The sequence below is a fragment of the Paramisgurnus dabryanus genome, chromosome 11 (genome assembly GCF_030506205.2).
Source record: "Paramisgurnus dabryanus chromosome 11, PD_genome_1.1, whole genome shotgun sequence".
Taxonomy (NCBI): domain Eukaryota; kingdom Metazoa; phylum Chordata; class Actinopteri; order Cypriniformes; family Cobitidae; genus Paramisgurnus; species Paramisgurnus dabryanus.
In genome coordinates, this window is record NC_133347.1 from 7444678 (window position 1) to 7471878 (window position 27201).

Here is a 27201-nt window from a genome sequence, read left to right on the forward strand (position 1 = left end):
TTTTATTATGCAGGGGTGGACTTTTTGCCTGGTCATAAATCAGGAAACTAAAATGTACAGGGGTGCCAACAGGTACAGAAACATGAAATGATGTCATTTTTGCTAAAGCGTTTTGGATGTGAGGTGTCTTTTGTGGTTTTTCTCTTGCCGGAAACCAGCCTCATTTAAACCCTCCCCCTGTAGCTAACAACATCATAACCGGATTGATATTTACAACCTCATCAACATGAACAAATCATCAATGTTTCTTCTGAAATAATATCAGGTAATGCTTTTTAATTCTATTTATAAAAATCATACAACTATTTTACGCTCAACGTCACAAGACAACCGCCAGTGAAATACCGATTTTGCAAGTGTGATGTTGTATATGATTCATGTTTTGTTGGTTGTTTTGGGCAGTATTTTTGCTTGGAATACTCATTTATATATATATATTATATTAAAAGCTGTGTCTCTCAAGTATTTACAACTGTTCAATTATTTAGCCTCATGTTACTATTATATTTTAACTTTCGATGGTCGCGTCTGTAGTAGTACTCTGGGAAAGACCCATGATTTTGTTTGTTACGGAAAGTACAGATCAACATGAGGACGATAAATGAGCTCTCATTTTGATCAAGGGTTTGACCACCATCGTTCCAAGAATTTGTACAGTTAACAGTCATCCGCTGTATGTGAAAAACAGCTCAAACTACAGAATGTTGGTCAGATCTTTATATAATATAACTTTAAACAGCCTTTAATCTAAACATATTAATGCATTCAGTGAAAAGCTCATTTTACTAGGCAACTTCGAATTGAATTATTTTTAGGATAAATCGATTTATTGTTTTCCTCACTGTTGGAAGGATAGTTCACCCAAAAATGAAAATGATGTCATTATTTACTCACCCTCATGTTGTTTTAAACCTCTATGAGTTTCTGTCTTCTGTTGAACACAAAAGAAGATATTGTGATAAATAATGGTAACAACACAGTTGACGGTACTCATTGACTTCCATGTAAGGGATAATGTAGAGGCAGCCGGTAGTTATTGGGAAATAAGCCCCGACAGTGTGATCAGGACCCGACGCGAAGCGGAGGGTCTTGTATCACACTGAAGGGGCTTATTTCCCAATAACTACCGGCTGCCTCTACATTATCCCGCTTATTACACGGCTACTTGCCACATAAGAAAAAAAACTGGACATGAATATGAATTTGAAACATTTTATTGGCATATTTGTTTTAAATTAACATTTGTATCCTTCCGCGAAACTTTGCACAGATGGATAAAATTATCGTAATACCTTATTAAGATCCTCTGCTTCATACTTGTATCTATTTTTCTCTTTTAGCCAGTCTTTGAGAAGTTTTAATGCCCATTCTGTATTTTTTTGTGTGTTGGCTTCGTAGCTGTCATGCTCTATTTTGTCAAGTTCAGTCTCAGTAAGCTCTCTGTGTCTTGTCGTGGTTGTCGAGTTTTTGTCACAAGATGGCGCCAAACAGACAGTAATCTTTATTGATCTTTATTGGCGCGGAGCGATTTTACTCGTGCAAGTAGTCCGGCTATGCGTTATTATTTTGGAGCGGTTATTATTTGAAAAGAACGAACCTGCAAATGTCTCAACTGACCAATCAGAATCAAGCATTCCAGAGAGCCGTGTAATAAAGAAGGTAAAACAAATAGGAAGTCTGTACCGTCAACTATGTGCTTACTACCTATGATCAAAATATCTTCTTCAGCAAGTTAAAGAAACTCATACAGGTTAAGGGTGAGTAAATAATGACAAATTTTTATTTTGGTGTGAACTGTCCCTTTAAAGGGCACCTATTTCATTGCTAAAAACAACATTATTTTGTGTATTTGGTATGATACAATGTGTTTGCGTGGTTTATGCTTCAAAAAACACATTATTTTCTACATACCGTACATTTTTGTAGCTCCAGATTTCACTCGCTTCCTGAAACTCACAGATTTTGTACGAAACTTTTCGATTTGTAAAAGCGCCTGATTGGCCAGCTAATCTGTATGTTGTGATTGGTTTGAATACCTCTGACGTCAGCTGAAAATGTGATGCTTCTTACCATGTTTGAAAGATTGACTCACAATGCAATGCTAACAGGAGTTAACTTACAGGCTGTGATTCCAAAGCGGGAGGAATTATGATAATGTCGGTCTTGTCTACATCACCAATCCCAGGAAGTAAACTGTTGCCTAGAATCCGTGTGTTTGTTGTAGTCCAAGAAAAGAGATTTACGTTGGAGACGATAACTCGCGCCATCGTTACTTTGGGGTTTGTACCTTTTGCATATCATTAACATGTACTAATATACACACACTAAAGGAAATGAAAAATCGTGAATCGGACAATAGGTACTCTTTAAGCTGTTTTGGATGATAGTGTCTGCTAAATTCCTAAATGAGTTCATTTAACTTTGGCTACAATGATAAAAAAACATTTTCTACAGTGGTGGCCACGAACATGAAATTTTATTTTTTTATTTAAACTATTTTGGAAGTCAAAGAAAAGCCATCACTGACACCATGGGTGAGTTCCAAAAGCCTTTTCTGCAAATTTGAAGTGCACTTTATTAAGGGGATGTCGCATAAACAGTTGCTCCAAATAAACGTTGTTTTTCATTATGTATTTTAAACGGCCACATTATGAGACAAAATTGCGTAACTCCTGCTAGAGTTTAAACATCAATGGCCAAATTTAGCGCTCAATTCCAAAAAAGCGCAGATGTGAGTGGTAATATCTGCGGGTTATTTATTAAGAAAGCACAAATGAAATAACACAGGCGCAATTTTCACAATGACCAACGCAAACTACTAAGAGCTGCGTAAATTAGTTCAGGGTCGCAAATAAGCAGAGATGATCTTGAGTTCAGTAAACAAAAAATAACATGGCTTGCCAAACAATATTTTTGAATAATATGTTCCTCTGGCATTCCAAATAAACTGTAATATGTTAAAACAATCTTTGCTCTCTGCAATGGCTCTTTATTTAGCAATAATTGCAACCATTTCAAGTAATTTAAGACATGCTTTTTTGGCTTTAAATAAAATTCATAACACACACGCGCAAACATTAGTGAATTGTGTTGCGTGAATCATTTAAATAATCTCCTCCCCAAATTTTTTCGCCTGAAAGGGAAACTCCTAGAAATGCATATGCAATGAGATCAGTTGCAAAAATACTAGACCACACATTTTCAGTGCTAATGACCACTGCGCGTCTTTAGCAATTTTTTACATCGTTATTTACCGCCAAAATGATGGATTGTGTGGCGCAAGCTGTTAGTAAATCTGGCCCCAATCGTTCTGATCTTCGAAACGAATAGGACATAGGAATGATATATTTTCCGATTGGAATTCACCCTGACTTTGTATTAAGCTAATATTTTCTAGTTCTCTTTGTCCAATCAGGAGATTGCTTCAGTGAGATGACCATAACTGAGGAAGAAGAAGTACCACTGATGAAGAATGAAAGGGCGGGGAGTCAAAAGTCCAGCTGTGACTCCACCCTACAGGTGCACCTGTACTACAACCCTTCAGTAAAATCTGAGTCCACCCTCAGCATTCCCACGGGACACATCACTGCTGAGTGTGTGTGTGTTTTTGCTGCCAAAGCCAGTGGTGAGACATCATAAACTTTACTTATATGTATATGCAGTATTTGCCTTGAAACTTCTGATGTGTTTTCTGTTTCCCCTATAATATTTTTACAGTAAGGGAAGTCCATTCTTTATTTCATTTCATCGTCATTACTAAGTATTATAGTACTGAAATGTTTTTTGAAAGTTGCCTAAGATCTATTCAAATTCAAATGACACATCATGACTAAAGCTTTTTAAAATGATACATGAAACTTTTTATTTTTTTTGAAAATATAATCTTGATATCTTTTGACTGAGTAAGGTCATTTCAAAGATTGAAATCAATATAAAAATATTAAAGACTGAAATCAAATATTGATGCTATGCCGTGAGGCTCACACATGTTTTGTGTTTCTAATATTATGATATGTAAGAACAGTTCATGATATGAACTTAAATCAAATATTTTTATTTGTAGGTATTTGTCCTGTGTTCCACAATCTGTTTTCTCTGGCATCAGAGGATCTTTCATACTGGTATCCACCAACACATGTGTTTAACATTAGTGAAGAGACAGTCACTGTTCATTACAGAGTGAGGTAAAACCACAGAATAACTAAATATTTTATTACAACATTACATATATGGGGGATTATATTGTAGGTCAATTTGTTGTCCAAAGTTTCTGAAAACCATTAGGGATGTTCCGATCCGATTTTCTGGATCAGTATCGAGCCCTGATCCGGTATTCTGTATTATTATCTGGCCAATCCGGGCTTTTTGGCTGAATCGCATTTCGGATCGAAGACCGACAACATGACCGATCCAATTCCGATACTGTGCGTTAGCCATGGTTGTTAGTCACAAGCTATTAAAGGCACTCTAAGCGAATCTGTGTGACATCACTTCGAAATGTTGTCAAACAAAACAGAGCGTAGCTAACTCCCCCCCCCTTCCGTGCTTTCTGAAAGAGTAATGAATGCACCCAACCCGCACCCCCAAATCCTTCTTGTCGTTTATTGGCTGGAACACTTTGTTATGTTTCGTGGTGGTAGGTTTGACCACTTTGTTTTTGTTGCAGTTTCCTGTAACTTGTTAATCATTGATTGATTTTTACATTAAAAATTATACTATATTATCCACATTTTATTACAGTAGTATCGGGCAGGTATTGGTATCGGCTGATTTTCGAATTTCTGGTATCGGAATTGGATGGGAAATGAATAATATATTATATATTGAATATATTCTATTAGTCCACAGGGCCAAAAGTGTCCATCATTAAGGAAGCATTTATTTATGTGATAAGCTGTTTTTTCTTCAAAGGTTTTTCTTCTCGAGTTGGTTTGGTCAGGGGTCCAGAGCATCGTATCGCTTCAGCCTGAACAGAGGACGAATCTTTGCCGCGCTGGACTACTCCGTCATTGATTATCTTTTTGCTCAGGTATAGGCCTACATACTGTTTATGTATGCATACTGTACTGTATAAAGTCCATACAGACTGTGTCAAAATTTACATTTTTCAAAAAAGGCATTTTTTATCACCATGTGTCGTTCTTTGGGTTCAACGCAATGCTCTTCCACTGAGCTATAAAGAAACATCTCCTGTATACTGAATTGCATTTAGTGTCTGTCCTAGGTCTCACATTATGCTGTCATGTGATGTATGCTGTCAATAGTTTACTTCATGTCCCTTCACTTACTATGTTGTCATTCTGTTTCAGTCCCGCAGCGATTTTGTGTCTGGCCAAGGAGGGATTTCTCCACCTTTGAGCTTACAGCAAGAATGTTTGGGTATGGCTGTACTGGATCTGTGGCGTATGGCAAAAGAAAGAAACCAGAGTCTTGGAGAGATCTGCAAGACCACTAGGTAGGTTACAAGGGAAGACATATAGCCCCTTATGGATGTATGCATGACTGAATAATTGCTGCACCAACCACTCCAAAACTCTCTTTCTATTTCAGCTACAAATCATGCCTTCCAGAGACCCACAGACAGGACATACAGCGTTTGAACCGCCTGGCACGCTATCAGATCCGCAAGACAATGAAGCGGTTTCTGAAGAAGCTGGGTGGCTGCTCGGCCGGGGAGCGCAGTCTCAAGCTCAAGTACTTGATGGAGTTGAACGTCCTGGAGCCGACTTACGGTTCTGAAAGCTTCAATCTGCACAACTCTGGATGGTTAGAGCAGAACGAACAGGAGAGGGTTACATCAATCCGAATCTCTGGAGAGGCAGGGATTCAGATTCAGACAACAGAACGCCAGGTGGGAAATCTGGTCCAAACTTGAACTGAAAACACCCGAATCACTTTTTACTTGAACCTGATGTGCATAAATCTTTATTTTAAAAAAAGACCCGACCCAAGACAAATATGATAAATTAGACCCGAGTCCGACCCAGGACTCCAATGTTAACGCAACAACGTGCGTGCAGTCTGCAGCGCCACATGCGCCAGTCAGAGAGAAAGAAACCCTGGTGGCCTCGCACCAATTTGTTTTCCTCTGTTATCTAACAATGACACCAAGGTAACCTCTAAAATGTGCATTCAACATTGATTGACAGGTCTGTGTCAAATCCTTCGGCACACTTGAAACTTAAACCCGAACCTGCTCAGGTCGGACCTCAGGTTTTCAGATCTAAGTGGACCCGTGAAGACATTTAGTCCCTAGCTGTCACTGCGGTGGGACCCTATTCAGTGGCCTCTAGTGACTGTTCATCCGAGGGGCACAAATTCAAAATGTGTTCGGAGTGTCATGTGTGTTGCTTGTGTTTTCAAAATATGTGTTCTGCGCGTTGAGGGATCCTATGTGCATCACGTGTTTTGTCAAAATAAGTGCCTGCTGCACACACGTCAAAACTGTTTATGATGAAAGAGACGCTCACGTTCACAAAATACACGCGAGACACTCCCTTAACAGTAAACTCTGATTACGCATGAGATTTTGCAAGTATCTTGCAAACGCGAGCGTCTCTTTTATCATTAACCCTTTACTGTGGGTTCACACCAGCTGCGCTTGAGGTGTCAAATTCGCATGTACCGCATCTAGTTTGCTGCTTGAAAATTTTTAGTTTACGCGCTTCATTCACGCTTGAAAGCCGCGCGTGAAATTCTAGTCATCGAGACATTCACCTGGAAATTCGTGTCGTGGGAGGGGCTTCTGCAACTCCGCCCACTTCCTGTAATCACATCACTACTAGAGTAAGCTCCTGATTGGTTAACATGGCACGTTTTTCTGCCAAAGTTCAAATTTTTTAACTCTCGTGTTTCCCGCGGCAACATTCAATTCGTGCCATTCGTGCAAACTAGACGTGCAAATGAGGCGGAATCGCGTCTACCGCGCCACGCTAAATGCTTCATTCGCACAGCGGGACCTCCAGACGTGCATCAACGCATCTTCACATTGACTTAACATTGAAATCACTCGCACTTGACGCCTCTACCGCGACTGGTGTGATCGCAGCATAAGACGTGTCTGCAGCAGGCACTTATTTTGACAAGACATATGATGCACATAGGATCACTCGACGCGCAGAACACATACTTTGAAATTACAAACCACACACATGACGGGCTACACACATGTTATGACGAACTTCGCATCGACCGCCCTCAAAAAAAGAAGTCACCGGCCGCCACTGACCCTATTCAATAAGTTAACTTTTGCAACTAAAGAGGTCATATTATTACCTCAGAGGTACATGTTGTGTGCTGTCACTGGGGTGGTATCCTTTTACAAAGCACTTTTTTGTACCTAAAGAGGTCATGTAAGTACCTCAGAGGTCATGTTGGTACCGAAAAGTGCATATTAGTACACTTCAAAGGTACATACTGGTACCAATTAATACATACCTGTACCTGTAAAGCAGGAGTGGCGAACCCTGGGTCCTGGAGGGCCACTGTCCTGCAGAGTTTAGTTCCAACCCTAATTAAACACACCTGAATTTAATTTCCAAGAAATCCTAAACACGTTAATTAGATTTTTCAGGTGTGTTTAATTAGGGTTGGAACTAAACTCTGCAGGACAGTGGCCCTCCAGGACCCCTGCTGTAAAGGGTACTGCCCCAGTGACAGCTTGGGACCATTATTTTGCAATTTTTTCTGACAGTGTATAAACACCAATTGATGTATATACTGTATAACCTTTATGTAAGCATTAAAAAGGAAAGCTTTTGTTAAATCTTCAAGTATCATTAACTGCATGTCATTTACTGATCTTCCTCTCCTTTCATTTACAGGACTGGCAGACATTCTGTGACTTTCCCCAGATTACAGATATCAGTATTAAACGACTATGTCAAGAGCAGATGCCTCTGGAGGGAAGGGTGGTCACCCTCACACGCCAAGACGACCACTGCCTGGTAGGGCATTAAACAGCATTGAAAAGATTTTACTTATTACTTACTTATTCATTTAGCTGACGCTTTTATCCAAAGCGACTTACAATTGCTATATATGTCAGAGGTCGCACGCCTCTGGAGCAACTAGGTGTTAAGTGTCTTGCTCAGGGAAACAATGGTGTGTCACAGTGGATTCAAACCCGTGTCTTATCCACTGCGCCATCACCACCCCATTTTGAAGTATAAACACTTAAACTTAGTTATTCAGGAAGTGAAAAAGTGTAAATTGAAAAATTCATTTGTACTATTTTTAGATTAACCAAAGTTTGATAACTTTTAGTATTAGAAAAATTAAGGTGCTTTAAAGGTTCTCCACACTGATGCCATAGAAGAAGATTTTTGGTTCCTCAAAGTACAGTTCAGTCAAAGGCTCTTAGAAGAAGAATTTCTTTCTTACATCTATAAATATATATATATATTATCTAAAGAACCTTTTCCCCCACAAAGAACAGAAAGGTTCTTCAGATGTTAAAGGTTCTTTATGGAACCATTCAACCAAAAATGGTTCTTCGCTGTGAAGCACATTTATTTTAAGAGTGTGTTTTACTTTGGTGACTTTGGTATTATTCAATTTGTTATCAAACATGGGGAGTTTTTAAGACTCTTGATACTAATCAGAAAACTTACTGCCAAGTCATATGGTGTCTGATTATACATTTTGATAAAACATTTACATTCACTTATTTAGTAGATGCTTTAATCCAAAACAACTTACGTGAGAAGTGAGAAAGAGCATGTAACACTGGCCCTGTACACATTGCAAACTTTCGGGCGAGACAATCGCATTTAAATGCAGGAGTGAATCCTGTAAGTGTGTACGGAACAAGACTCACTCCTGAAACTGTGATGATTGACACAGAGGTAACCATAGCACTGTTTTGCCATCTCGCGTTATCATTAACAGCTTTGACCAAAATAATATTGCAGCGTTATGTTTTGCAATAAACCACTTGTGTGTTGTATGCATTTGTGAGGCTGCTTCTCTCAGCTCTTTCATGCAGTGTTGCCAGATCTTTTTTGTACAAATATACCGCTTAACCGTTTATGGCTTTTGGCTCATGAAGCAATCAAGTTTTTGGTGTTATTAACTCATTCCCCACCAGCCTTTTTTTTTTTAAGTTGCCTACCAGCATTTTTGTGATTTTCGCAAAGGTTTTACAAAATGCCTTCCAGGAATTTTTTTCTTCTATAAATATATAAACATACAGTATATCAAATAAAAAGAACGGACCGACTGCTTTCAAAAAATATTTTGTTCTCTTTTTATTACCTCTCAAATATGGGTAGGTTTTTTCATAATACCACACTGTAAGCCCGGATAAGTTGAGTTCACTTAAAAAATGAAGCCAACTTGTTGCCCTAAAAAATTTAAATAATGATTACTTAACAACTTGAGTAAAGTTTACTTAAACATATAAGCTGTTCTAACAACAATTTTAAGTTAAATTGACTTAAAACTCTTATCCTGGGTTAGTTGACAAACCTGTTGCTCTAAATAATGTAAGTTTTTACACAGGGTAAAACTAAACAGGTTAAGTTGTATTAACATAGAACATTTAATTGGTGTAGCAGACAAATCAAGTTGCCATTTTTTTAATCCTGTATATTACTTTTGGTGTTATACATGGTATTATAACACAACATTCATGACTGACTTTAAGTCAATCATTGAATAAATGTGATTCTCCACAGAAACACAGACAAAACTGTGTTTTTGACATGCATTGTCAATACTGTGGAGAGAAATACAAATGTTCTGAACAGGGTTCATATACAAAAACACTAATCACCTGAATGGTGACTTCACAAAATTATCATTTACAACAAAACAACATTATTAATATAAAAGCTTAAACCTTTATGACATTTTATTAACAAATATTTAAGTAGTGAAAGTTTTTATCAGTGTTTATTCTGTGAAAAAGACAAAAATAATCAAGACATTCAAGCGCAAAGGATTATGGGTATTCCTCACAACATTACCCAATATTTTAAGTTCAATTTACTTGAATGTTTTAGTTTTTATGGATTTTGTATGCTTAAAAGTTAAATGAACTATACTTTTTAAAAGTATTTGGTCCAAAACTCAAAATATTAAGTGATGTTTACTTCGTTGTTTAATTACAATATCTGGGTTAAGAGTGCATATTTTGACCAAAAACCTGAGATAATTGAATTTTGTAAAGGACTTTTGTTAGAGATCAGATTCAGAATGATGATCAAGACATACACAGAGTTTCCTATGTTGTTGAATTAGTTGACGTTTCAGATTTTTTAAAATTGGGTAAAAGCGCAACCTAGTGGATAATAGTAGAATTATAGATTACCGTAAAAACTTGTCAAGGAAGCGTCATTGGCAGGGAAACATTTTCTTCAAGTGAGTTCAAGTGAGAAGTCCCAATATTTTGATCTTTGAGGTAAAGTATTTTTATTGGATTTTTCTTGTTCGGTGTATTTTTCGTGCAAGATCTGGCAACACTACAGTAGTCAGCAAACGCTCGTACGCCACACATACAGAAGACTTTCTGCCCTTCTAGGCATTTATTTTTTCAGAAGGCAGACCTTTCATGTCCATGATGCACGTTTAAAGCCCCCATAAACTAAAAAAATGCACTTTTAAATGTGTAATTTTATTAACAAATATTTCTGCTAGCAGAAAATGAGTCGCCAGTGTGTGTGCATAAACATTTTGTTATTATACCAATCCATCAATTCTTCTTTGTGTAATCTCCTTTACACCACAACAGTCACACAAAACAGGCTGTTGGGGATCCGCTATCAATGTGATGTCCAGCTGCACTACTTCCTGAACTTCAGCCAGCTCCTTGTTTCCTGTCTTCCACTATTGGACAAACTGATTAATCCAGGTGTGTCTGATTATTGTTGTTGTGACTATTGAGGTCAGGCACACCTGGATTAATCAGTTTGTTTGTGACTACTGAGGTCAGGCACACTTTCAGTTAATTAATCAGTTTGTCCAATAATGGCAGACAGGAAACAAGGAGCTGGCTGAAGTTCAGGAAGTAGTGCAGCTGGGCATAAAGCCTATTGCTGTGTTGAAAGAAGATTATGTTTATTGTTTTTTATTAATTAATCATATCAGACATATATCTTATTTAAAAAGCTTATTGTGTGATCAATTTGAAGTTTTAACATCCCACTAATGAATAAAAAAAATTTGATTGTAATTCGAGCTTGTGATAGTTACTGGGTGAGCATACTTTTATTAAACTTTTATAACCGTGACATGACAGTTTGTTCTGAATTATCTGCCTCATTTCGCTTTCCACCAACAGGAGGCTGAGTTTCACACGCTCACTGAAGCTCTGTCCTTTGTATCTTTGGTTGATGGGTATTTTAGACTGACCACAGACTCTACTCACTATTTCTGCACAGAGGTGGCACCGCCCAGCCTACTTGAAGACATCCAGAATTACTGCCATGGCCCTATAACGTACAACACCAACATTTTCTTTACAATGCAGTAAAATTTGAAAGCGAATAATTGATAACTTTTATTATTGCTTGATTTTTGAAGGTCAGAGTTTGCCGTTCACAAACTTAAGAAGGCCGGAGCCAAAAATGGGATGTTCCTGTTACGTCACAGTCCCAAAGAACACGACAAGTACTTCCTCACTGTTTGCATACAGGTAAAGTCCTACCAAGTCCATACAGATTGGCAAAAATTGGTGTGTGGGGGGCATTTGTCATTCTTTTTTAATATAAAAGAGATACTTTTAAATGCATATCTGCTCTAAAGGTTGATTTTTTGGTAACTTTTAGGATTGCATTAGATATACATGGGCTTAAAGCTTGAACTTGGACTAAAATATATAAAGGTTCATTTGTATTTTAAAAGAAAACACCACCGTTTTTCAATATTTTACTATGTTCTTACCTTAACTTAGACAAATTAATACATACCTATCTTTTTTCAATGCGTGCACTTTTAATCTTTGTACAGTGAGTTGTGAATGTCTTAGCATTTAGCCTAGCCCCATTCATTCCTATGGCTCCAAACAGAGATGAATTTAGAAGCCACCAAACACTTCCATGTTTTCGTTATTTAAAGACTGTTACACGTGTAAGTATGGTGGCACAAAATAAAACTTTTGTTTGGAGCCATAGGAATGAATGGGGTTCGGCTAAATGCTAACACATTCATGACGCGCTGTACAAAGATTAAAAGTGCACGCATTGAATAAAGATAGGTTTGTATTAATTCATCTAAGTTGAGGTAAGAACATAGTAAAATATAAAAAAATGTGGTGTTTTCCTTTAATTTGTTTTACAGATTGGCTACTTCAGTCAGAGATTCATCTTTCATTTAGTGTATGAAGCTGTACAATTAATGTACATATGTGGCTAAAATAATCTGGATTTGGGTCAATTTGATGAGAAATGTGTAATATACAGTATATTGAAATCTTAAATAATATTGACTTTTAATTGCGGCAAATCTAAGGTCATTTTTTGACATAGTTGAGATATCTGGAGAGAGACTTTGGCAAAAATTTCAATTTGCTCTCCATTTAATCTCAGTGATGTTTAGGAGAAATCAACAGATTTTTCTTTCTAATGGGAATGCTTTAACCCTAGTCTTGTATTATCTTCTGTTTTTTCCATCAGACCTCTCTAGGTATGGATTACAAAGACTGTCTGATAGAGAAAAATGAGAAGTTTAGTCTGGCTGGGATTCGCAACTCATTTTGCAGTCTAAGACAACTCACTGAGTTTTATCAGCACAACACACTTCTCATGTCAGACATCCCTGTGACCCTGGGAAAGTGCTGCCCACCCAGACCAAAAGGTAAAAATATTTGTGTTCATTTAAAAAATATGAATCATTCCAGAATAATCAAATTTAAACGAAAATTATGCAATTATGCCCAAATTACAGATTTCATATACATTGTGAACATTGGCACCCGGTGACTTCTGTTTCTAGGACCAGGGAATTAAAATATGTGTTCTGTGTGTCATGTATGTCCCATCATGTCAATATACATGTGCGTCATGTGAACTTATCTGCATCATGCGTCATGTCAAAATTCGTACCTACTGCACGTGTCGAGAGGGTTTATGATAAAAGAGACGCTCACGTTCACAAAATACTCACAAAACACTCCCTTAACACTAAACTCTGATTTCACATGAGAATATCTGGCAAACTTGAGCATCTCTTTTGTCATAAACCCCTTTCGAAGCGTCTGAGCAGGCATGGATTTTGACATGACGCATGATGCACATAGGTTCACATGACATGCCGAACACATTTTGACATGATGAGCCACACATGATGGGCTAAAATAATACAAAAAATTTAAATCTACACAAATTAAATATGAACCTGAATGTGAAATCCAGGCTAACATCTCATAATGTGATGATAAGTTTAGGAGCCTTAAAGTTTGACTTTATTATGATTTCAATCTTTGTCATGATCTAACTCATTTTTTTTTTAATAAAAGTTTCACAAAATGCGTTACAGAAAATTTTTCTTCTAAAAATATATAATAAATACATAACAATAAGAAACATACAACTATATCAAATGAAAGCAAAGGGTCTGTTCATTTGATATAGTTGTATGTTTCTTATTATTATATATTTATTATATATTAATAAGCAAACAAACAATAAACAAACAAACAAAACGGGAAAAAACATATCTATATTTTTTCTCTGCTTATAAAGTCTTAAATATGGGTATTTTATTTAAAATAAAAAAATTTAACAAAAAACTGAAATAATTGCATTTTTGTGAAGGATTTTGTTAGAGATTCAGAACTATTATCAAAGCATACACAGAGTTTAAAATTAGTAAGTAACGTTTTTGGCTTCAGTTTTCATAAATTGGTAAAATGCGCCATCTAGTGGATAATCGCAGTTGCAACACTTTTTTATGCAAATGTTTTCTCTTAATTGATAAGATAATTCCTCAATGACAGGGAAAGAGTTAATCAAATCTGTGCTGTTTTTTATTTTTTGTTCCTCATGGCAGAACTTACCAACATGATCATCCTTCGTAACAGCAGCATGGCAGAGATGACGAATACCCCCATGTTACAGAGACACAAACCCAGTCACATGCAGTTTCACATGATCAAACATGAAGACCTCACCTGGGTACGATTTACATTTATGCATTTGCCAGACACTTTTATCGACTGCATTACAAAGTATACATTTAGTCTGAACCCTTGACCTTTGTGCTGCACTGATCACAAACACAACACTCATAAAGTTGAAATATATTTTTTCAATTTATAAGGCGCATTACTAGTGCTAGAGCGTAAGAAACAATTAAAGCGAAAGTATTTGATGATGCGTATAATACATTCATTTATCGGATTTGCATCTGAGCTCCTCAATTATTTCTGCAATGGAATCAAAATTCCAATTAACAGGATTGTATTTGTCTTTTAACAGAGGGAAAGTTTGGGTCAAGGTTCCTTCACGCACATCTCCAGAGGCAGTAAGACAGATCAGAGGGATGGGGTGACACATTCTACAGAAGTCCTTCTGAAGGTCCTGGACGCCAATCATAAAAACTGCTGGGAGGTGAGCTTGTCAATCCTAAAACATGTTTTAATGAAACCTTTATTCATGCATACACATCAAATAATTTCCTTTTGTTTCTTTTTTTAAAGTCTTTTTTTGAAGCAGCCAGTTTGATGAGTCAGATTTCCCATAAGCACCTTCTTCTGGTTTACGGCATCAGTGTACACAAATCCAAAAGTAAGTGTTTTACGCATCTTTAAATGCTCACGTTTCTCTTGACTTAAAGGCACTCTTAGGTGGACCGAAGGTCAAGAGACAACATACAGACCTCATAATGTTAGCAGACCTTAGCAGAGAGTTCTTGGCTCATGACCTCTAAGAGGTTTTGGAGTGCCAGTGGTCACGCTGGTTCCATATAACAGACATCATTAAGTACTAACCAGTAAAGTGTGTCATCCCGACAGACATCATGGTGCAGGAGTTTGTGAAGCATGGTGCCCTGGACCTGTACCTGAGAAGAAATACGTCCCTTTCTGTCAGCTGGAAACTAGACGTGGCCAAACAATTGGCATGTGCTCTCAACTTCCTGGTGAGAGATATTTATGTCTGATAGTATACACGCACAGCATAATACTTAAATATTATATAGATTATATAGATATAAATGATATACAGTTCTGTGCAAAAGACATGCCAGAATTAGGGTTTGTTGTTTTTGCAATGTTATAGTGATCATATATAATTGTTTCTCAGTCTCTTTAATAGAATACATCCAGAAAATACAGGAAATGTGTATGTAGTATTAAAAAATGTATAAAAATGTAAACTGATGTGAAAGTTTTCAGGGTAAAATCCCCTTTCACTTGAGAAATAACAAGAAACTGCAGGATCTCTTAAACCTAAATAAAATTAAATCCTAATTTCTCATTTTAAAGAAGTAGTCTTTTTACTTCATTCTGCTCAAAAACGCTCAAGATGTGTTTAGTGCCAAGAGAGGTTACACTAAACACTGACGATGCCTAAAGAAGACGTTTACTCCCAAGATATTTTTTTTTTACATATTTCCTGTATTTACTGTTTATATCTTAATAAAATAAATTGAAAATAAATATGGATGGACATTAAAACTTCTAAAGCAACAAGGCTGGTGGTGGTGGCCTAATGGTGCATTCACACCAGCCGCGGTAGAGGTGGCAAAAACGCTCTATTCACGCATAGTTAGATGCTTGAACATTTACTTTGGGTTCACACCAGATGTGAGTTCAACAATTTGTGAGAGTAGATTACATTCAAAATCAATGCAAAGACGCAATCAAACGCGTCCTCGTGTGGGGCGATGCGGATGACGCGATATGGGTGACGCGTTGGCCACGAAAAAACACGCAGTATTCGCCTCAAATGCTTTCACGCCCAATTTGAAAATATTTAACTTGAAGGGAAAAATTTGCATGACACGAAGCTAAATCCCGCGAGTAATCTAGAGCGAGTAACGTGATGCCCCACGTTTGGTGTGTACGTAGAATTAGAGTTTACTCACTTCATTCGCTCGTGAAAGCCGTGTGTGAAATTCTAGTCATTCGAGACATTCACTCTGAAATTTGCATCATGGTAGAGACTACGCTCGCTTCCTGTAATCACTTCACTACTACAGCAAGGTCCTGATTGGTTAACGCGGCGCGGAAATCCGCCAAAATTCAGATTTTTCAACTCTCGCATTTCCAGTGGCAACGCTCAATTTGAAGGTATGCCTATTCGTGTCTTTGCATTGACTTAACATGTAAATCACTCGCGCTTGCCATCTCTACCGCGTCTTGTGTTAACCCTGCATAATGCTATGTACACAGCAAACACGTAGCATCGCGTTGTTTGCGCTCGATTACTCGCGGGATTTAACTTTGTGTCATGCGCATTTTTCGCTTGAGTTGAATATTTTCAACTTGCATGAAGGCGTGTTTGAGGCGAATAACGCGTGTTTTGCGGCAATCGCGCCGCCCAGTTCGTGTAATTCACATCGCCCCGCACGAGGACGCGTCTGATCGCATCTTTGCATTGACTTTGTATGTAATCTACTCGCGCAAATCGTTGAACTCGCATTTGGTGTGTATGCCCCATAATGCTACGTACACACTAAACGCTGGGCATCGCATTACTGGCTCTAGATTACTCACGGGATTAAAATTCATGTCATGCAAATTTTTCGCTTGAGTTGAATATTTTCAACTTGCGTGAAGGCGTGTTTGAGGCGAATAACGCGTGTTTTGCGGCAATCGCGCCGCCCAATCCGTGTAATTCACATCGCCCCGCACGAGGACGCGTCTGATCGCATTTTTGCATTGACTTTGTATGTAATCTACTCACGCAAATCGTTGAACTCGCATTTGGTGTGTATGCCCCATAATGCTACGTACACACTAAACGCTGGGCATCGCATTACTCGCTCTAGATTACTCAAGGAATTAAAATTCGTGTCATGCGAATTTTTCGCTTGAGTTGAATATTTGCAACTTGCATGAAGGCGCGTTTGAGGCGAATAGCGCGTGTTTTCGTGGCAATTGTCCCGCCTAATTCGCGTCATTCCTATCGTCCCGCGCAAGGACGCATCTGATCGCATCTTTGCACTTTGTATGTAATTTACTCGCGCAACTCGTTAAACTCATGTCTGGTGTAAGCCCACACTAAGACTTTTGCACAGTACTGTAGATAGATACAGATCATATAGGTCTTATAAAATGGTTAGTTCCAGTCCTTGAATCTGATTGGTCCATAGCTGTGTTTTATTTACGAAACCCCACAGCTATGACCGCTGTACCCAACAATTCTGTGTATCACAGTGCAGCACCCTTAGCAACCACCCTTAGCAGAAAGAAGGCTTTTACTTCATAAAACCTGCATTAATACATATTTTTGTGGTTTATGATATATTTGTGCTGTGTGGTAACTGTTTCATAAAAGCAATAAGGTACTTGAGGCTTTGATGTATAATGATAAGTCACGAATGAAGGGCTTGCACGATGCGCATTGTGCCTAAAAACACCCTTCATCTATAACAATTCCACAATACCGCACATCTTTTCTTACCTTATAGCTTACATACTAATACAAATATAAATACAGTAAATATAGGTACAGTTACTTAATACAGTATTTAGTCCATATTTTATTTACACAACTCATTACCATTAGTTTATGTTTTTTAAGTATTTTGTGTATTATACGCAGGAAGAGAAGAGCATTGCACATGGGAACATCTGTGCCAAAAATCTCCTATTGGCCAGAGAGGGAGACCCATCATCTGATAACTCTCCCTTTATTAAATTAAGTGACCCAGGCATCAGCATGGCTATGCTGGGAAAAGATGGTAACTGTGTATTCACTATATATCTTCCTCTTATGTATAGACTGCTAATAGATAAAATAATTAAAAAAAAATGTTTTTTAGCTATAAAAAACATAATGAAATAATATGCTAATTTCTGTGAAAACAGTGGCATTAGACAGAATCCCATGGGTGGCGCCAGAGGTTCTGGAAACCCTTGAGATAGACATGGAGTGTGACAAATGGAGTTTTGGGACAACGCTGTGGGAGATTTTCAATGGTGGAGAAGCGCCTCTTCAGGGCCTGGACCTCAATCAGGTACAGACACAACACGAATACATATGACTAACATTTAAAAGAAAGTGATCCTTAAGACGTCACACATCATAGAAATAGGAGAAATGTCTGTTAACTCAATGTAGCCATGTATGGTATTAAATGATATTACCATGGTACTTTTGATGTATACCTTTGTCCTGTATCATTCTACTCTTATCATATATATAAATACTTATATGTGTTTAAAGATATTAAGAAAAAAAAGTCAAAGCCACTGTACTTTTTAGTTTGTAGATGTAAATAGAAAGTTGACAGAAACGGTAAACAACAGAAATCTAATCTAATTCAAAAACTAAATACTAAACACTAAACACTGAATGTCTCCAGAAGCAGCAGTTTTACACACGGTTCTCGCACCTGCCCGCGCTGGAGTGGACCGAGTTGGCCGAGCTGATCGGCCAGTGTATGGAGTACCAGCCTGAGCTCAGACCGTCTTGCCGGAGCATCATCCGTCAACTTAACAGCCTCATCACTTCAGGTCACACAGACACCTTTTTGTTCATCTCGATAACATATCAAACAATAAAAATTTAGGGTATATATGACTGCTTATGCTTCTATAAACTTTATATATGTTTTAAAGAGCACCTATTGTCCGATTCACGATTTTACATTTCCTTTGATGTGTAAGTGTGTGTATTAGTTCATGTTAGTGATATGCAAAAGATACAAACCCCAAAGTAATCGATGACGCAAGTTATCGTCTCCAATGTAAATCTCTTTTTTTGGACTACAACAAACACACGGATTGTAGGCAACAGTTTACTTCCTGGGCCTATTGACGTAGACAAGCCCGACATTATCATAATTCCTCCCGCTTCGGACTCACAGCCTGTAAGTTAACTCCTGTTAGGATTGCATTGTGACTGAATCTTTTAAACATGGTAAGGAGCGTCACATTTCCGACTGACGTCATAGGTATTCAGGCCAATCAAAACGTGCAGATTAGCTGGCCAATCAGGGAAACAGCGCTTTTCAAATCAATGAGATTTGTACAAAATTCTAGCTTTTCAGAAAGACAGGATATCCGGAGATACAAAAATGTATAGTATGTGGAAAATAATGTGTTTTTTTTAACCATAAACCACGCGAACACATTGTATTATACAAAATACACAAAATAACGTTGTTTTTAGCAATGAAATAGGTGCACTTTAAAAAAAATGCTTACATCTTGACTGGTACTACTTTTTTAAAAATTTTAAATGGAATTTTTTTTACAAATAAATTACTAAAATATTGTAATTCAATTATTTATGTTTAATTATTCACTCAAGTGGCAAGCAGCCATATAAAAAGCAGAATAATGTAATGCACAAAGAACATATTACAAACCTTTATTTTAGGACTGCCTCTTTAGGAGTGAATTACATGTCTCCCTGGTCAAAATAAATCTGTACAAAAAAGTCCCTAAATTATAAAGGGACATACAGTAATATGGTCATTAAACACAGTTTTTTATTTGATAGATTATGAGATCCTCCATGCGACTGGCACACCCACCAAGAGCGATGGGTTTTGGAGAAAACCCAACATGTTGAGAAATCAACAGCAGGATGTTTTTGAAGAGAGACACCTGCGCTTCATCTCAGTTCTGGGAAAGGTACAGCTTAAGAACGCAGTAATCCTTTTTACCCATAGAGGGCACTATTCTACAAAACATGAATTTTAAAGGGACCATATCATGAAAATTTGACTTTTTCCATGTTTAATTGGGTCCACAGTGCTTCTATCAACCTAGAAAATGTAAAAAAGGTCAACCCAGTTATTTAGTTTTAGCAAACCTTCTTTTCAAGCATGTGAAAAAATAGCTTATTGAAATTTGGCTTCCCTTGTGATGTCAGAAGGGGATAAAACCGCCCCTTAATCTGCACTAATCACGCCATTTAGTGCAGAGATCAACTCATTTGCATTTAAAAGGACATACCCAAAAATGGCACATTTTTGCTTACACCTACAAAGTGGCAATTTTAACATGTTATAATAAATGATCTATATGGTATTTTGAGCTAAAACTTCACATATGTACCCTGAGGACACCAAAGTATGACACAGTTTATATGTGTTTTATATGTCTAGGGTAACTTTGGCAGCGTGGAGCTTTGTCGATATGATCCATGGGGTGACAACACTGGAGATCTGGTAGCTGTTAAAGAACTGCAGTCCAACAAGCAGGCCAACACATCAGACTTTCAGCGAGAGATCCAGACTATTAGCTCTCTAAGCTGCGACTTCATTGTCAAATACAAAGGCATCTGCTACAGTGCAGGTCAGAAGCTATCATCCAGTCTTTACTTTGTCCATTCAGTTTACAATCAGTACACATTTTCTAGATGCTTCTTATTGTTTAATGTTTAACAGGTAGGCTCAGCACAAGATTGGTGATGGAATATCTTCCCTATGGAAGTCTGATCGGCTATATGGAGAAATACAGACAGAACGTGTGCACACGACGACTGTTGCTTTTTGCCTCACAGATTTGTAAGGTGCAAACGGGCTTACACACGCACGCATGTAAACTCCAAAACATACAGCTGGTTTCATGCAAACTCACCATCTGTGCTTGTATTTATGAGCCTCCAAGTGAAAGTCTTTTTTTGTGATTTTTCTGCATAAAATCACGTTTATTTATTTAATATTGACTGAGTAAGGTCATGTCAAAGATTGAAATCGATGTAAAATCAGGGATTGAAATCCAATTTTGATGCTCCTAATCTGATCATTAGATTATGAGACGTTAGCCTGGATTTCACAGACAGGGTTACATTTGTTTGGGTACTTTCCTGTTGGTTTTTCAGTCATTTACAATGCACTCCATTAATATTGGCACTGTTGGTAAATATGAGCAAATAAGGCTATGATTGTCTTTATTGTATAATATTTGGATCTTTGTTTTATAATTTTTTTAATCTGTTCAAAGATATGTTGAATACCAAACAATTGCACAACAACAACGTTTTCTAAAAAAAAATTAAAGGTGCAGTGTGTAGATTTTAGCAGCCGGCATCTAGCAGTGAGATTGTGAATGTGAATTGGAACTAGGGATGCTTAACGATTAATCGCAATTAATCGATAGCAGAATAAAAGTTTTTGTTTACATCATATATTTGTGTGAACTGTATATAATAACTTTGTATAAATAAATGCACACACATGCATGTATATATTTAAGAAATGTTTACATGTGTATATACATTTGTATATTTATTTATAATGTATAAATATAAATACCTAATATATAAATATTTTTTTTTTCTTAAAATTATATATGCATGTGTGCATATTTATATATACATAATTATTATACACAGTTCACACACATATATGATGTAAACAAAAACTTTTATTCTGCTATCGATTAATCGCAATTAATCGTTAAGCATCCTTAATTGGAACCAACTGCTCAGTCCACCGTTTACCAAAACGCATAGAGAAGCTACGATAGCCGCCACAGGAAAACATGTTGTCGTCTAAGACAACTACAGTAGTGACAAAACTGCCATTTAGGGCTGAAACATGGCTACACAAAATGGGGACCATGTAAGAGTAGCCGCAGTGTATGTAGATAAAAACGTCTTATTCTAAGGTAATAAAGACATGACATAGTTCATTATTTAAGGTCTTTATACACCACTGATAATATAGTTATGTATATTATATTGCGTTTCTGTCAAGAGATCCTTCTAGGATTTAATAAATGTAAGTGTAGCACAATTATTGGCACAATTTCAGTCAATACTTTTGACAATAATTAGGGCTGGGCATAGATTAATCTAGATTAATCTCATACAAAATAAAAGTAATATTTTGCATAATATATGAGTTTTTGATGTGTGTAAATAATATTATGTATATTTAAACACACACACATACATATATATATACATTTAAGAATTTTTTTATTTATATATCATTTTTTTTATTTATGTATAATATGGAATATGTAAAAATATAAATAAAAATATATATACACATGTAAATGTTTCTTAAATACATACATGAATGTGTGTGTATTTATATATACATAATAATTACACACAACACAAACTCATATGTTATGCAAAAAATTACTTTTATTTTGTATGAGATTAATCAAGATTAATCTATGCCCAGCTCTAACAATAATTCATGTGACCTCGCTTTGCCTAAATAACAGCTCTAAGTGAATCTATATTTGTTAGGATAGAACAATATTTGGCTAAGAAACAACTGAAATCTGCGGGTGTAAAAAAAATTGAAATATTTAGAAAATCGCATTTAAAGTTGTCCAAATGAAGTCTTTAGCAACAAAAATTACTAATGATTAATTTTTTACATATATTTACAGTACGACATTTAAAAAATATCTTTATGGAACATGATCGTTACTTCATATCCTTATGATTTCTGGCATAAAAAAGCGAAAAAAAGTTTGACCCATACAATACGTTGGATATTGCTATAAATGAAGAGCTGGTTCCAGTTTTACAAAAAATTGTTACCACCAAAAATCAGCATTTTATCTGGTCAGTATTAAAAGTAAATTCTTAATTTTACGCAAAATCCAATATCCGCCATGTTATTCTGTCATCTTTTCTCCCTTTTTCCAAAAACGCGATAAACGCCATTCCTCCTTCTCTGCAGAATGCAATAAATCCACTTAACAAATCACAGCGCACCATTCCACGCATTGTAAACAACAATGGCGGCGCATTAAATACACGCAGAATCCTTGGGATCACTGTCAAAAAAGTTCAGCTACGATGTCCCAAGGATGAAAGCAGCAATGACAGTGTTCTTAATATGACAAAGTAAGTGTTTTGATTAATGCCATTAATGTTTTTTCAGTGTATATCACTAGTCAACTAAATGAATATAACATGGCAAAGATGAATGCACATTTATATATTTGATTCAATAGATTTACAGCATTTTGAAAAAAAAAATCGTTTTTATTTGTTGCATTTTGCGGAAAACATAATCTGTTTTTATAATAAATCTTTGAAAATCAAATTATGGATTTGAACCTAAAAATGCTATGTGAAAGTTTGTAACAGAAAATAGTGGTTTTCATCTTGTCACTTTCTTGGTATAGAAAACACATTTTTACCCAAATTATTCAAAATGGATTTATTACTTTTTGGAACCAAACTCTTCAAGTATACCCGTGCGACTTATGACTGGTTTTGTGGTCCAGGGTCACATTGTACTATGGGTGCCAGTATTAGTGGAGTGCACTGGTGTGTTGAAATGTGTGTTGAAAGGGTCAGTTGTAGTCTAGTGGTGGGTTGTGACTGTGGTGCCTTTGAACAAGAAATTTTACCCTAATTGAAACGTTTGTCATTTAAACAATAAAAGAAGAGATTTGGGGCAGCTAAAGGAGAGAAGGGTGGAGAAATCCACTCCTTAAGTAAACTTTTCTTAGTCACGTCTGGAAAGTAATGATCCCCAGCTATCTGCCCACTGCTCTGGGTGTGTGTATTGGTTCACGACTTGCAGTGCAACTGCATTCTTGACAAGCTTGTCACTTTCAATTAAATATACTAGACTAACTGACTAAATTCTTTTAATAGGGGATGGAATACTTGCAGAGCATGCGGTATGTTCACCGGGATCTAGCTGCCCGGAATATTCTCGTAGCAAGCGACACTCTGGTGAAAATCGCTGACTTTGGTCTTACGAAGATAATTCCAGTGGATAAAGAATATTATCGTGTCACACAGCCGGGAGAAAGCCCCATTTTCTGGTGACGGTTACAGAAAACTCACAAGCATTTTACACATAGCATAATTTATTACAAAACGGATATAAAAATGGGACTTCCTGTTAGCTGATTGATTTACATCCTTGATGTGACATCTCTGTAACGTGTTAACATTTTTTAATTGCGGGGCTATTAATAGTCCAGTTCCTGCTCATACTAATTAGTTTCATTTGTTATTTTATGTTTCAGGTATGCACCTGAATCCATATCAGAACTAAAGTTTTCTCACAAGTCAGATGTGTGGAGTTTTGGCATTGTAATGCATGAGCTGTTCTCTTACTGTGAGATCAGTCGAAACCCCAAAAGGGTGAGTATATCAAATCATGGTGTATGGATGAGTCCAAATTTAAATTCACATTTCTGTTCACTCAAACGCTAACAAAAATTAAAGAAAGATTTTGTTATCATCTGCAAATCGTGTGTCATATTAGTTTTTACATGGACAATAAAGTAAGTGACTTTAAAGGCAGGGTGTATGATTTTCGAAAAACACTTTGGAAAACAGAGTCGGGCCGAGTACCAAAACACACTTGTAGCCAATCAGCAGTAAGGGGCATGTCTACCAGTGGCGGCTCGTGACTGCTCATCCAAGGGGCGCAAATGCAAAATAAGAGTTCGGAGTGTCATGTGTGTTGCTTGTGTTTTCAAAATATGTGTTCTGTGTGTCGAGTGATCCTTTGTGCATCACATGTTTTGTCAAAATAAGCGTCAAAACCGTTATGATAAAAGAGATGCTCACGTTCACAAAATACACGCAAGACACTCCCTTAACAGTAAACTCTGATTACGCATGAGATTATGCGAGTATCTGGCAAACGTGAGCGTCTCTTTTATCATAAACCCTTTAGACGCGGCCGCAGCAGGCACTTATTTTGACAAAACACGTGATGCACATAAGATCACTCGATGTGCAGAACACATATTTTGAAATTACGAACCACACACATGACGGGCTACATACATGTTGTGAGGCACTTCGAGCTACTTTGAAAAAATAAGTTACCAATGTCTACTAACTGACATCGTTGCTTGTGTTGCGTATGTGTGGGGCGGGTCTATCAAAAGAAGGTCCAGATTCTATTGGGGTAAGGGCGTGTTTGTTTAGGTGGTTTCAAATGTCAACATTGGGTCTCTGAGATCATGCACCCCACCTTTAAGGCAGTGTCTTAAAATTATTGTGTTGGACTACGTAAGCCTTTATATTTAACCTGCGCTATGACTATTGATGGTAATAGTGATGATGATGATTGTAATCCACCTTTCTTATACTCATACAGTTGTGTATCCAGAAGATAGGAAGTTATGTCCAAAGTCCATCCATGGCTATTCATCTTCTTAATCTTTATAAAGATAACTGGAGGTTACCGGTACCCTCTCAGTGTCCCCCAAAGGTATAAACCAAAAATATATATATATATACATATTCTGTTTATATTTATAGCTTTGTATACATATATATACAACGGGGAAAATAAGTATTTGAAACATCAGCATTTTTATCACTAAGGGGATTTCTAAGTGGGCTACTGACACAAAATGTCCATGAGATGTAGCCATCAAGCCAAATATTGAATTGATACAAAGAAATCAGAACATTTAAGTATACAAGTTGAGTCATAATAAATAAAGTGAAATGACACAGGGAATAAGTATTGAGCATATGAAGAGAACAAGGTGCAGAATGGCATAGAAAGCCAGGAGATCACCTGAAATCTGTCACTTTTGAGAGAGAAACCCCGTCCCCTATCAGTACTAATTGATATCAGCTGCTTTAGTCCTAATTGATGGCCTATAAAGGCTTCTCATTACCCAGAAGGCACACAGGAAAGACTTCATGTTGGGTAAAAGCAAAGAACTCTCTTAAGATCTTCGTAATCTTATCGTTGAAAAGCATTTGGATGGGAATGGTTATAGGTGCATTTCCAGAATGCTGAATGTTCCAGTAAGCTCTTTGGGGGCCATTATTCGGAAATGGAAAGAGCATCACTTCACCATAAACCGGATGGAGAAATGTACCGGGACATTCTGGATAAAAATCTGCCATCTACCAGAAAGTTGAAAATGAAAAGACTGTGGACATTTCAGCAGGACAATGATCCCATACACAAGGCCAAAAAAACAATGAAGTGGTTGGTCAATCACCTGACCTAAATCCCATAAAAAAATCTATGGAGAGAACAAAAATCGAAGTTCATAAAAGAGGCCCAAGGAACCTTTAAGATTTAAAGACCATTTGTGTGGACGAATGGGCCAGAATCACTCCTGAGCAATGCAGACGACTGGTCTCTCCATACAAGAGGCGTCTAGAAGCTGTAATCACCAACAAAGGCTTTTCTACAAAGTATTAAATAAAGTGTGTTCAATACTTATTCACTGTGTCATTTCACTTTATTTATTATGACTCAACTTGTATACTTAAATGTTCTGATTTCTTCAGTATGTATGAATTCAATATTTGGCTTGATGGCTACATCTGGTGGAAATTTTGTGTCAGTAGCCACTTAGAAATCCCCTTACTGATAAAAATGCTGATGTGTCAAATACTTATTTTCCCAGCTGTAAATAGATATAAAAATTGAAGTAAATGTGAAATATATTTACATTTTATTGTTTATTTTTCCAGGTGCAGAACATAATGATGCGCTGTTGGGAGTTCAACAGTGAGGATAGACCGAGCTTCTCCTCTTTACAGGACCTGATTGAAAATAGCATGTTAGATGAGAGAGAGGGGTCTAAAGGGTAGACTTTGAGATACCCTGAAAAATATTTTCAGCACTTCATATTATTTATATACAACTGAGTATTATTTTAAAGCAACACTATGTAGTTTTTTTACATTTAAATAATCTCTCTAAAATAATGAAGTGATAGAACAACTTTTAACTGGACAAATTGTACTGTTGCTGCAACCTGAGCAGCTTCCTAGCTGCTACAAGCACATTCTGAAAGTGGCGGTGGAGGGTAGAGCACACAGCCCTGCCCCTCCCCCTGCCTGCAGAAGAGTGTCTGATACCAGGCACTGTTGCGCTTTTCAACCACATGGGGGAGCTGTAAGTCATTTTTACATGGAAACTACATAGTGTTGCTTTAATTATTGTTATGGACCTGACATTTCAGAATTTATATTCATATAAATGTATCTTGAACGTTTACCATAGGACCGCTGCTGCTTGTATATTAGCTATCAAGTCAACATGAGAGCCTTCTCTACCAACTTCATATTTCTTAAATAAATGTCAGATAAAAGATATATTCATAGTTACATTCATCATTGTTTTGTACTACACTTAACAATTAAATGCATTAAAAAGAAA

General features: G+C 36.9%; 1 protein-coding gene across 3 annotated transcripts; it reads left to right on the top strand.

Moving 5' to 3' along the window:
* Window positions 1–27201, top strand: jak3 (Janus kinase 3 (a protein tyrosine kinase, leukocyte)). 3 transcript variants are annotated; one of them, XM_065248398.2, is made up of 24 exons: window positions 8–265; window positions 3416–3625; window positions 4064–4184; window positions 4912–5029; window positions 5310–5455; window positions 5551–5851; window positions 7824–7946; window positions 11282–11439; window positions 11524–11635; window positions 12615–12795; window positions 13990–14114; window positions 14418–14549; window positions 14639–14726; window positions 14954–15078; window positions 17709–17847; window positions 17975–18123; window positions 18472–18622; window positions 19614–19747; window positions 20224–20413; window positions 20506–20630; window positions 23697–23869; window positions 24077–24194; window positions 25165–25278; window positions 26511–27201. In XM_065248398.2, the coding sequence occupies exons 2-24, from the start codon at window positions 3433–3435 to the stop codon at window positions 26628–26630; spliced, it is 3336 nt and encodes a 1111-aa protein (XP_065104470.1). In that variant the 5' UTR covers window positions 8–265; window positions 3416–3432; the 3' UTR covers window positions 26631–27201. The 3 variants fall into 3 exon arrangements, 2 of the variants coding, with proteins under 2 accessions (XP_065104470.1, XP_065104471.1); XR_012337913.1 differs by lacking the exons at window positions 25165–25278; window positions 26511–27201 and having other exon boundaries at window positions 1–265; window positions 20506–20625; XM_065248399.2 differs by lacking the exons at window positions 8–265; window positions 4064–4184 and having other exon boundaries at window positions 3504–3625.